Source organism: Dipodomys merriami, unplaced genomic scaffold (genome assembly GCF_024711535.1).
Source record: "Dipodomys merriami isolate MVZ:Mamm:240054 unplaced genomic scaffold, mDipMer1.0.p SCAF_94, whole genome shotgun sequence".
NCBI lineage: Eukaryota > Metazoa > Chordata > Mammalia > Rodentia > Heteromyidae > Dipodomys > Dipodomys merriami.
Genome location: NW_027206557.1, coordinates 2,408,889 through 2,421,841, shown reverse-complemented (window position 1 = coordinate 2,421,841; position 12,953 = coordinate 2,408,889). Strand labels below are relative to the sequence as shown.

At 47.6% G+C, this 12,953-nt stretch overlaps 1 protein-coding gene across 3 annotated transcripts in view; it reads right to left on the bottom strand.

The window, feature by feature from the left end:
• Dpy19l1 (dpy-19 like C-mannosyltransferase 1) overlaps positions 1 to 12,190 on the bottom strand; it is a 55,597-nt gene extending 43,407 nt beyond the window's left edge. Inside the window, exons 1-6 of one of the 3 annotated variants that reach the window (XM_070014249.1) lie at positions 11,896 to 12,190; positions 6,614 to 6,638; positions 5,958 to 6,045; positions 3,763 to 3,900; positions 2,292 to 2,412; positions 1,606 to 1,699 (exon numbers count right to left, since the gene is read on the bottom strand). In XM_070014249.1, coding sequence (XP_069870350.1) covers positions 1,606 to 1,699; positions 2,292 to 2,412; positions 3,763 to 3,900; positions 5,958 to 6,045; positions 6,614 to 6,638; positions 11,896 to 12,175 — 746 coding nt within the window. In that variant the 5' untranslated portion in view covers positions 12,176 to 12,190. Of the gene's footprint in view, positions 1 to 1,605; positions 1,700 to 2,291; positions 2,413 to 3,762; positions 3,901 to 5,957; positions 6,046 to 6,613; positions 6,639 to 7,077; positions 7,482 to 9,034; positions 10,008 to 11,895 lie in introns of those variants that run through there. The other 2 variants (XM_070014250.1, XM_070014251.1) reach the window with 2 other exon arrangements.
• Positions 12,191 to 12,953: the final 763 nt, after the last annotated feature.

Sequence of the window (12,953 nt, the reverse complement as noted above, 5' to 3'; positions counted from 1 at the left end):
ACAGCTAGTATCCAGTGCAGATAGAGTGGCTGCGGTGGAGAGAATTCCCCTGTCAATGACCTGTGGTCATTGATGTCTTGTGTATTTTGTATAACAGGAGCTACAGTAGGAGAAACTGAATCTGCTTTTCCACTTTCATCAGAGCTGCCTTTGGCTAGGGCTAGAGATTATTTGGGGTTCAGAAAAAGCCCACCAACTACAAAGGTAAAGTTGGGAAAATAAAGACACATGCTATGATGCAGGCAGCAAGAAGGGGCCAGAGCAGCAGGTGCCAGTTAAAGCCAGCTGTGCCCAGTGGCCCTGATACAGGGAGCAGAGTCTGGACAGCCAGTAAGAAAGACCTACATGCTCCCTCTTGCCATTCAAACAGTAGATTTCAAAACTGTCTATTAGCATACACTAATTCTACAAAAAACTTTCACTACTATTTCCATACATGAATACCATGTGTACTTGACCTAATTGCACACTTCTTTTAGCACAACAACTACAGTAAGAAATGAGATTACACAATTATGCACATATAGCCAATACTGACAGCAAGCCAAAGTTCCCCATACCAGTCCTAGACTCAGTGTGGATTACTTGGTAAGTATTTAGAGATTCTTTCAGTTAAAAAGTAGCATAACTAGGTTAGCAGTCTCTCAGTGATACTTTATTTCATGATTTAATTTCTGTTACTTGAAATCTAATCTCCCAAACAATGGCAGTCCTCAGCAAAAGAACTTGTCCCCCAAGGCAGGCCTGGCGTTCTCCAGAGGGTAAATAGGTGCTTCTATGTGTCTGGTTGCATAAAGAGACCTTTCCACATCACCTTTCAAACTTGGCATTTTCACTTTATTCTCTCAATTTAATAATTAAAAGAGCTTTCTTATACTCAAGTCAGAAATATTGGCACCAAAGTATCTTTAAATCTACATGGAGATGTATTTTACTTGGATCACTTCCTTAGGTGAGAAGCATTTACAGAGTAACTGCTATGTATCACAACTCTGAGCTACCAACAACAGATTCTTGAGAAACTGGTGTGCCATGACACAGAAGATAATGGGGGAAGGGCAAATTCAAACTTTCACCTTATCCCAACTTGAAAACCAAATCCAGATGCCCTTACATCTGAACTACCAGGCATCAGGAAGTGCAACAAAGGCAGTGTGATAAATTGTCAACAAAAAACGTAAGGCCTTTAAGATGTCTATTTCAGTGTTAGGAATGCTGAACAGTAAAGTAAATAGGTCACATAAGTACTAATATAGAACAGACTTCCTTGATGTTAGAAAGATAAGAGCCATTAATACCATTAATATCATTTGGCAATAAGTGGTTTTCCCTTATGTCTTCATGAAAATAATGCATAATGGTTATGCCCAAATACCAACAAACAGCTAAAACTTATATAAATAACCTCACCATATGCTATATTTAAGCCTCTAAAACCATTTTAAGTGTGTTAAAAATTAGGCAAATGCAAAATAATTTTATAACTACAAATAGATATTTTAGGAATAGTGTTGTAAAATAGAACATTAAATTATTAATGGCTATTAAGTATGAACTGTTTCTATTATTATAGTATATCATAAATATGTACTAAAATATGCTTACCTTAAATATGTGCCATATATGAAGAATAAGGCCATCATTAGTCCATTTAAAATAAAAATTACAGCAACATAAAAGCAAGCAGGATCTCCCAATCCTTTAAAAATAAACAAAACATATGTTCTAGCCACAAATGTCTTTATGTGTCTTGCAATTCATATTAAACGGAATCTAGTTGGAAAATGGTTGTTAGATAAATCAAATGGCTGCCTTGGTTGGCATATAAAGGCAGGACACTCTGTGCAGAGAGCTGAGGAGAGGAGGGTAGCTGCATGGAGTCTAGGCCTGTTCTGAGTCTAGTTATAAAGCAACAGCACAAAGCAGAAGCAAAACCAAGAGCCTTCTGTGAAAGGCATTAGCCACACCCAGCACAGTCCTCATCCATATTCGCACAGCCTGACAGTTACTCAAAACCCAATACCCAAGGAAAGGCCTCATGAGCTGCACCAACTGACAGTCCTATCTGAGTTCAACCTCAGGGACAAAATGAGTAAAGTGGCCTCTGGTTCAGCCCCCTCTGCCCAGCCAGGCAGATCTTCCTGGAAGAGGCCTTCAAATCACAGAGACAAATGAGCCTTGTAGCTGCCCAGATTTCTGACTTGCCAAAACTATAAGCATAATACAATGTTGTTCATATCACTGAAGCAGGGTGAGAAAACTGTGCTGCAGTATAGGACTGAGGATATTACCTTCACAGCTCTCGATGGGACTCAGGCCTTCTCCTCGGGTGACTGTCCAACAGATCTTAGTTTGAATACCAATCAAATCCATGACTTTGGTATAAATTCGGTACCAGCTGGCCAAGATGACCTATTTATAATAAAACAAAGATACTATAAGGTAGAACCTAGCACAATTTCCATAAAAGGTGGACTATAGAGCAATGGCAGAACAGTGCAAACATTAAGAATGATGCAGTGTGGGCTGGGAAGGTGGCTCAGTGGTAGAGCGCTTGCCTTGCATGCATGAGGCCCTGGGTTCGATTCCTCAGTACCATACAAGCAAAAAGAAAAAAAGCCAGAAGTGGTGCTGTGGCTCAAGTGGTAGAGCGCTAGCCTTGAGCTGAAGAGCTGAGAGACAGAGCCCAGGCCCAGAGTTCAGGCCCCACGACCGGACCCCCAAAAAAAAAAAGAATGATGCAGTGACACAGAGATGGCACAGGAAGAGGGTCAGAAACTGTGTGTATGTGTGTACATGTGTGCATATGCACCCTGGTACTGGGGCTTGAACTAACATTCTTGCTAGGCTTTTTTGCTGGTGATCTACCACTTAAGCTGTAGGTCCAGTTCTGGTTTTTTTGCTGGTTAATTGGAGGTAAGTACTCAGTTTTGTTTGCTCGGGGCTGGTTTTGAGCCTCAATTCTTAGATCTCAGACTCCTAGGCCACCAGCACCCAAATGATATTATAAATAGCCTTCAAAAACAGAAGACTATAGAAAACTACACACCTCCTGTTCCACATATAAAGTCACTTTGGATATGCTCACAAAAAAATACTCAGCATGATACTTTCATGAGAAGGTGTACACCCTGGTTATCCATTTGGCCTAGGGAACATAGAAGGGGGACTCCACTCCCTGGGTGGGAAATGGATGAGGGCCCACAGGGGCAGCGCCAAGCAGAGGCCCAGATAGGCACAGCCAGAGGACTGCAGTGCCATAGCAGGCCATGAAGGGGACAGAGAAGAAGAAGTCAGTCACGGGGCCACTGCCTAGCTACCCATTTCATCAAGGCCCTGGAGAATGTTTAGGATGTGTAAAAACAAAGTCAGGGCAGGAATCAAAAAGCCAAAAGGTGACTGCTCTCTCCATGTTCCTCCCTGACCTCCTAGGAGGGCCATTTCCCCTCCGAGCTAGCTGTACACCCAGTCCAGCCCCACCACCACTCACCACCACCACAATCATGATTCCCACACAGTCCCCTGAAACTCCCACAATCACAGTGACCTTCCATATTCCTCCCAGACACAATTTTCTTTGGGAAAAAAATGAGAAAGAGAAAGGGGGGGAGGGAAAAAAGGGAAGGAAGGGAGGAAGGGAGGGAGGGAGGAAAAGTAGGGAAGGTTGGTTGAATTACAAGGTAGACTCAGACTCAGCATTTAATATACAAAGAAGTTTATAAAAAGTGACAGAAAAAAATCACCACTGGCAAAGTGGCCTACCTCAGGGTAAAGGTTGAACCTTTTCAACGTGTTAATGACAAGGGGGAACTCAGTGAGTCTGTCATTCATAACCATCCAAACCCCATTCAGAAAGGAGGGCGCCTCCACGATGGTCTTGAAGTAGGAGTAATACAGGCCCTGAAACAAGGCCACTCCAGTTACAACACAGCTATGTATGGTTAGGTTTTTAGATGAAGAAATATTTACAGACACTGTGAAAATTTAAAAAATGAAAATAAAAAAAACCAAGGCACTCAAGCAAGTAATAGCTACAGTTAATTTCATAGGCTGTGATCACTGATAAATTCTTATGTTGCAAAAAAATACGTATTTGAGAATAGCCTCATTTTAACTGAAATAATTAAATGCAAAAGAGCTTCAAAAACAGTTTCAACACTCAAATATGTACATATATAAAACTCAGTGTCATGTATTTCATGTAAGAAAATTATATAATCCACACTAATGTGTAAGGAAAACCTACCTCATAACAAAGTGATTTATTATGGAGCTAAGATGTTCCAGGTATCAGGAACATGTCCCAAGCCAAAAGCTGCTCCCTCTTAACCCAAAATGGCCTCTGTCATTTTTCCTCCAGATTTACATACAACACTCTTCAGTGTCAAAAAGGCTATACACTGGTCTGCACACATTTCATTCCCAATGTAATTGTTCAGATCACTTTCCATCCCAGCAAATCAGCTGTGAGTCAGCTCTAGTTCAGTTTGATGTGCTATGTGGCAAGGGCTACCAGGGCCACTGAATACCCTGCCCAACGCTCTCCCTGCTGCCTAAAAAGTGACAAGGGCAAAAGTCTAATACTAAGGTGGGCTTACTGTATAAACAGAGGATTCATTTTCTCTGAAAAACAATTTACCTAATTCTGTTCACTAAAGAGGACTACGCACAATGGCCAGTCCAGCAGCGATAACTTAAGACTGTGGAGCAACTAAATCATGGGGCCTAAATTAACCCACAGATTTGCTCTGAAGGATGTTAAGGGTCCTGGGATACTGACTGTGCAGGGTCTGGAAAGGATGCATTTCACAGGGCTGGAAAGCAAGGTGGCTGCAGGAACATTAGTGAGCTAGCACCCAAGGCAGTACCAACCAGGGAACTCGTGCCACTACAACAGGATGAAAAAGCCATTCAATTACCAGGGGTAACAACAGAAGCAATTCCAGTGGTTCTGACTACAAGATGCCAGAGGATCTGGTCACTTTTCTGACAAGTGGCAAATGAAAAGAAAGAAGCATTTCCTGTCTTTCCATAAGAAGTGTGCCTTGGAGAAAAACTAAACAATTACTAGGGGAGTTCTTTATAGAATTAGTCAATAAGTGCAGAAAAAGTAACAGAACACATAATCACCATCTGGCAATCCTGCCAAGGCAGCTAGCCTAGATGGTTGGACTCCAAGGAGGACTGACAAAACTATTCCTAAAGCCATGGCTTAAACCAACCTTTCCGAAAGCAGGACACTGGCTCCTGGCAATGCCACCACCAAAAGTGCACACTACCACCTAGGAAGTGTTCCTGCTAAGGAAGTAAAATCTGCAGCTATCGGGAACTGAATCCATCAGTTTTCAAGGCAGAAGAACATAATAAACAATGTGAATTACTCTAGCTAATTGTAGAAGACAAAAATCCCTAGATTCTTCATGAATAAATGGCAGAACAGGTATTTTCAGACTAAACAAGTTAAGCGATATGTCAGGTCAATGCAGCATGATGATACTAGATCCTGATTTAGACAAATCAACTTTTTGATGTGGCAATCAGGTCACTTAAACACTGATTTGTATCTGATAATATTGAGATATATACTGGTGGTTGTTAAGTATGACAATGGTATTGTGGTGAACCAAAGTCTGTCTTGTAACATCCAGATTTCCTTCAACATGTGATGACCACAGGGCTGAGGAAGAGTGTGGTTGTCAGTGTTCAGCTGAAAGAAGGTAGGGGAGAGTTGTCTACTCCTTTTACTTTGGAAAAACCCTGTGAAAATGTCCATGACAAAAGCCTTTAAACATCTTAGATTCCCCTGCTGGATGTGTTGATACACATGTATGGTTCCACCCTTCTGGAGAGTACCGATTTGGAGGCCAGCCTCAGCTACACAGCAAGACTCTCCTCACAAACAGAAAGAAAGAAAAAAATCCCTTCATGCTACAATAAAATACCACATGAAAACTAACCATTTCAGTGCGAAAAGCCATCTCCCGTTCCAGTGTTGAGAGGTGAGAAAAATGACGGTCATTTTCAAAGAGGTGTGTTATATGACACCTGGAAAAATTACAATAGCAAATCAACTTATGAATGCAACTTTAAAAGCAAAAGTAAATGTAGAAATGGGTAGATAACTTTGCAACAGAAGTAAAACACAAGGGTATCTGTATGCTCTCCACCCATTATGTCTTAGCATCCCTACTAAAACTTCTCTTCAGAAGAAAACACATTCCAATTTTAAAATTAAAATGCACCAGAGCAATGACAGAGTGAGTGGATATAATAAAATATAAATTAAATTGTAAATGTCATTGAGTTACCATTTCAGAAATGCCTGTTTAATGAAATTCATGTCTATCCAAAAGATTAAAAAAATTAATCTTCCTCTCAACATGTACACTATATTAATGCTAAGCAAATTAAGAGTATCAAATATAGCCTCTTTAATAATGAATATCTTTTTTATTAAAAAATTATATCATTCTGACCCTGATATATCAATTAAACTACTTTTCCAGACAATTATGTTACATGTCATACACACTCATTCTTCCAACAGATGGGTAAGAGCTATGGGAAATTTTAAACACATGAACAAAATACATTTTTTTAAAAATCATCTCACCAGTGCAACACGGCTGCAAAGGCAGCTGTAAGAAAACAGAAATTTAAGTTAGTATTCTGCATCAAGAAATATGCCCACCTTACAGAGGCCTCTCCACAGACAAGCATGCCAAAGTATAAGGTGTGGAGCACTGGGCTAAAGTGACAGCCTGGGAGGACACTGGGTGTTTTGTTCTTTTGGTTTTGGTTTGTCAGTCATGGGGCTTTAATTCTGGTCCTGGGCACTGTCCCTCAGCTCTTCAGCTCAAGGCTAGCACTCTACCACTTGAGCCACAGCACCACTTCTGGTTTTCTGGTGCTTAATTGGAGATACGAGTCTTACGGACTTTCCCACCCAGGCTGGCTTTGAACCGCTGTCTTCTGAATAGCTAGGATTACAAGCCTGAGCCACCGAGAGGACACTGGGTTTAGAAACAAGTACCTAACACAGGCGGGGCAGACACTGAACAGCAACTTCATACTCACTCAGCAAAATATCAGTGACCTCTTATTTGCCAAACACCATACAGGAGCCATTAGAAGGGGAAGACTGGAAGCAACACCAAAGTGGAACTCAAAGTAAAAATCATTTGGTGGCTTATGCCACAGGACTAGAAGTAGAAAGAAAATACTACTTTTTACTTAAATTTTTACAATAAACCTTATTCATTTTTAAATTCAAGAGGCACAATGCAAAAAAAAAAAAAATCACCAATCTCACCGTCCCATGGAACACTGCACTACTGAGTACACAGTTAAGTTTCCTCGAGCACAAGCTGCACCTGACTACAGGCTTCTAGTTACAACAACATTGGTGCTCTTTACGACAGCTCTCCACTGGGATCCCCAGCCTGGCCCAGCCTGGACCCCAGGTCCCCAGAGACAGAGCCCAGGGGCAGATTGACAGGCAGACCTGGGACACAGGGAAGGGGACACCCCCTGGCCCCACCCCCAAGCCCACCAGAATTGGTAATCAGCAGGAGGGTGAGGGAGGAATGAACTCAGTTTCCTAACAAAAATCTTGGGCTTCAAACCAAGAAGCAGGATTACTTTTAGAATTCACAAGTCTACATGAAACTGGTTTACTTCACTGAATGGGAATCTCCTGCAAAAATCTGTCATTGAGCAAAACAGTACTTTACAACAGTTAAGAGAAAAATGAGAAACTCTTCATTCTCATGGTGCTAACATCTTCTAACAGCATTTTCTGGTTCTAAGCAGCAATGACCCAGGACTCCTGTGGAGGAAGATTGAGGCCCTTTCTCTCCTGTCAGACGAGGTCACGTGTGGAAAGAGTCCCACTTCCTGTCTGAGCTCAAGCATAACTGTTAACTACAGTTCACCAAAGAGCACACAGATGCACAGGGAGATGCCTCAGAAATTGCCACAATATCAAGGACAAAGTGAACAGGAAAGTAGCAGCGCACAGGAGCCTGTACTCCATATAGAATACAACCAGGCTTCCAGAGAGGAAGGTAAGGAGTAAGAAAAATGTAAAAATTTATGTACAAGTATTAAAGTAGGCCACAATACAATTACCCAACATGCTTTAAAAGCAATAAATTCTAATTCTTTTAAGTCTCAGCTTTATTTGCTGTGAACACAAATGACTCTAAATCAAAGAGTATCACACATCAATAACTTTCATAAAGTAATGTCTCCTTACTGGGAAAAGAAAGCAATGCCTGTGTTTTAAAAACAAATAGTCAGATAAATATACAACCAAAATAATACATGCCTGGAAAGTGTGGAAGCGATGTCCACTCAATGGAGGGAAAAAGATATACATGCATGCACTAACACGCTCATGTCCTCATAAACCACTCCAATCTCAGGACTAAGATGTCCCTCTCAACTGCAAACATCCCTTGCTTATTGTTTAATTTAAATGATTAAGAAAAATGTGACATTTAGTTACTCTTTTATTCTTTTTATAGCATTGCCAAGAAATCAGCCAACCCAATTTTTAAAATTCAGAATCTGTAGTTTTCAAAAATTATTTCTGGCTGTCTGCTGGTATTGCACAACCGTAATCCTAGCCACTCCAGAAGCTGAGATCTGAGGGTCACCGTTCAAAGCCAGCCTGGGCAGGAAAGTCTGTGAGACTCTTCTCTATAATTAACCAGCAAAAAGCTGGAAATGGAGCTGTAGCTCAAGTGGAGTGCCAGCTTTGAGCAAAGTACCTAAGGTACATCACCCAGGTCCTGAATTCAAGCCCCAACACCAACACACACAAAAATCACTTATGCAAAGACAAAACACTGACAGGTTAGCCATAAGCAATGGAGGAAGCGAATGCTCCCACACAGTGCTCAGGCATCATCCCTCCAGGGCCCCTCCCAATGTTACAGGTTGCCTTCACATCACCAGGACTTTTGACTACTGAAAGATTTTAGATCTAGAACTCCCAACCTAACAGGCCGATAATGCCAAGAGACCTTACCTTTGATCTCAACCCTTACCCAGGGTACTGGAGAACATGGGCCATTCATCTGAACCCTGCTCAGGAAAGCTCCGTGGCATCAAAGACCTTTCCACTAGTACCGAGACACAGGAAAACTATCCCCACTCCCACCACTGGCAAACAAATACATGGGTTTGTAGTCTCTATGAAATGTCAACGTCACTAACATTTAAGAGGCATGAACACATATAGTACACATACATTCATCCAAGCCATGCCTGTAATCCTGGTTACTCAGAAGACTGATCTGAGGCAGTTCTTGGATGACCTTGCTCCCATACACGCCTTCTCTGCAGTGCAGACAAGGGCATGGCAGCAAATCCTGGGGTGCTTCCATATCACTTGGGGGTTCCTCACACCTGCTCACACTTCTGCAAAGAGCCCCTTATTAAATCTGCTGCCTGCTGGAACACAGACACACAGGTGAGGACACAGATGCCCAGGTACTAAAGCAGGAGAGGCTGCACTGTTTACTGTGGGCTGTAGTCACAAAGTTTGAGAAACTGTCCATGCTCTTTCTACACCACTGCCACCTCTGGCAGACCACAGGGAGTACCTGTGTTGGAATGTCTAAAAATAGGCAGTTCAAGAAACTCTCTTTGTAAATGCTCCCCTTAAATAATGTCCGAGTGTAAGAATAGCCTTTATAACAATGCTTCTCACTGCCCAGCAGTGGAAAGGGTCACCTTGGTAAGTGATTTACCAGTGCCCAGCACATGTGGAAAAGAACTTCAGACAGTGTGTAACACTTGGAAATAACTGCTTCTAGTCAGGTGCAGTGGCTCATGCCTAAAATCCTACCTATTCCAGAGACTGATATCAGAAGGCCCATAGTTCCAGACCAACTTGAGCAATCTAAATTTAAAAATTAAATTTGAAAGATTCCTTCTCAATCAATACAAAGCTGTGTGTGCTGGTGTGTGCCTGTCATGGTCCAGGCCAGCCCAGGAAATAGTAAAACCCTATTTAAAAACTACTGAAAGCAAAAAGGACTAAGGCGGTACTTAAGTAGTAGAATACCTACCTAGCAGGCTTAATTAAATTCAAACACACACATACATACACTTTAGCGCTCCACCCAGGAGGCAGGATGCTGTATTGGCTCACCTCTCACCTCGCCCTCACTCCCACAGGGAAAAAGGGAAAAAGCCTTGTCTCCTTGGATGCTTTGAAAAGCACGGGATGGGGAAGGAACAGGTCCTACAGGGGGACAGGCCCAGGGATGAACAAGCACCTAGGACCAGCTGTGAGATATCCTGTGTCCTCACCATAGATGGTCAGCTAGGGCAGGAATTCTCCAGCTCATGGCTGAAAGTTCATCCACCCTCCTTACATCTGAAGAGACAAGCAAGCCAAGTGCCACCCTGCCACAGAATCCTACCTCCGTATGGACATGGCTAAATCCACATGTGTGTCCACTGACAGAAGCAAATTCAAAGGAAATGCAGTTACAAGAAAAATACGCCAAAAAGGTAACAGACACCCTATTGTTATTCTTGGACCAGTAAGGTCACTCAGGGAAGCAATCTAAAGCACAGTCACTATTCACAGTAGCCACTCTGGGCCGAGATCTCAAATCAGGATTACACCTTTGCTTTTATGATGGCAACTAAAACTCGTCAGTGCAAAGGACCACCGGGCCACACGAGGAGGAAAGGAAGGCAGAAGCCTGAGATATAAACCACCCTGCATGGCTCCGAGGCCGAGCCTTCTCCGCTGGGCCTCATCCCTGGTCTTGTGCTGCCTCCCAGAGAACTCAAGCAGCAAACGGTGGGTCTGCCGGCTCGCCGCTGGAGGGGGCCCAGGAAGCGCTAAAACGACTCCGTTTTTCTACAGAAGGAAAGCCCCCCCTTCCCGGGGGCAATCCCCCCAGTCCCGGAGGCACAAGGACCCAGCCTGAGGGCACCAGTTCCCGGCCTTTGGAGTCCAGCGACTTCCAGCAGAGGCTGCGACCTCCCTCCCTGGCTGGCCGCCGGCTCTGTGCCAGCCTGAACTCGGGGCCTAAGGGAACTTCAAGTCCGCGGGGGGAGGGATGTCCGAAAGATGGAGAAGGAAGGACCCGTTACAAATGAACTCGTTCCGGGGCCAAAGCCCCTCAAGGCGATCTCCGCGCGAGGCAGGGCGGGCGCGTGGTTGGGGTGGACTTAGCACAACTAGACCACTCACCCAAACGGCCACAACTCCCCACGCTGGGACGCGGTCAGCTAACAAAGGAAGTCGGTCCTAAGTACCCTGGCTACAACTTTCGGTGTCGCACACCCCAGGCCGGCCACGTGGGTGGGGGGGGGGAGAGGGAGGGAGAAGAGAGAGAAGGTGGCGAGGACGTCCCGAGCCCGGCGGAACCCGGAAAGTGACTGGTCCAGGGCGATCTCGAGGCGCCACCGGCGGCGGTGGTTGGGCCAAGGGCAGCAGCCCGCCGGGACTTGACAAGTTTGGCAACTTTGGAGGACCGGGGCCGCGCAGCCGGCGCCCTGCGCGCGGCCCGGCGGTGAGCTGGGCGGCTCGGCGGGGCCGTGTGGCCGGCGCGGCGGGCGGTCAGCGGCGGCTCGGCGCGGCCGGACCGGGCACCGGTGGACTCAGGATCATTCTTTCCCCCAAGCCTAGGCAGCCAGCGGCGGAGAGGGGAACCGGAGAGCGGAAACGAAGCGGTGGGGGGGGGGGGGGAGGAGGAGACGGAGCTGGGGATGTCCCGGGAAGAAAGTCGGACGGGGCGCGAAGTGGCGGGGACTGGGACGGGGATCGGGGCGGACGGGAGGGGAGGCTGAGGGAGGGAGGGCAGGGGAGGCAAGGGGGCGGACGGCGTGCGCGGGCCCCGAGCCCCGTCCCGCGGCGCTGCTCACCCAGCACGAGCGTGCTCCAGGTCCGGCCGCGCCCCGCGCGCCGCAGGCCCAGCGCCCCGCGCAGCCCGGCCGCCAGGCGCCCCCCGAGGCCGCCCCCCGCGGGCGGCGCGCCGGGCTCCGCGCGGGGCCCCCTCCGGCCCGCCGCGCCCCTGCGCCCGGGGGACGGCGGCGCGCGCCCCGGCCCCGGCTCCCCGGCGTCCGGAGCCCCCCTCAGCGGCGGCGGCGGCGCCTGGGGCGGCTTGGCGGCCTCCCGGTGCCTGCTCCGTGCCTGCAGGACCATCTTGGCATAGTCGCGCCCTCTGGCTGCGCGCGCCCGGACGGCGACCCGCGAGCCGCCGAGAGCTGGGCCGTCCCTCCGCGCGGGCCGGGGGCGGGGAGATCGCCGAAGCCGGGCGGAGGCTGCCGGCTCGGCGGGGCGGCCGGGAGGCGGCGCCGGACTCCCGCGCGCCAGCCGCCGTTGCCGCCGCTCCGGTTGTCAGGGCGACCGCGGAACGCCGGGGGGCGGGGGCGGGGCGCCCTGCGAGCGGCGAGGCCCCGCCCCTTCCTCCTTCCTCCACCCTGCGAACGGCCAGGCCCGGTCCCTTCCTTCTCCCCTGCCTGCGAGCGGCGAGGTCCCGCCCCTTCCTCCACCCTCCACCCTGCGAGCGCAGAGGCCACGCCCCTTCCTCCTACCCCCGCCTGCGAGTGATGAGGCCACGCCCTCTCCCTCCCACCACCACCCCCTGCCTTTCTCCCCTCCCCGCCCGGCGCGCGCTTTAGGCGGCCATCGCGCACGCGCGGGCTTCGGGCGCGGGCGGGGCCCGACTCCGCAAACCCCCACTCGCCTTCACCCTTCCTCTTCCTCCCTCCTCTCTCCTCTTTCTCACCTCCCTCCACCCCCTCCCTCCTCCAGCTTGGGGCGCAGTAGCGGCCCCAGCCTGGGCCGCCCGCCCTGAGCGAGTGACCGGGTGAAAAGGGGATCGCTGTCCCTGCCCGGGGCACCGATCCGAGTTGTGTGTGCGCGCGCTGCTCCTGGAGCTCGAACTCGGCCCTGTCTCTCAGCTCTTTTGCTTAACGCC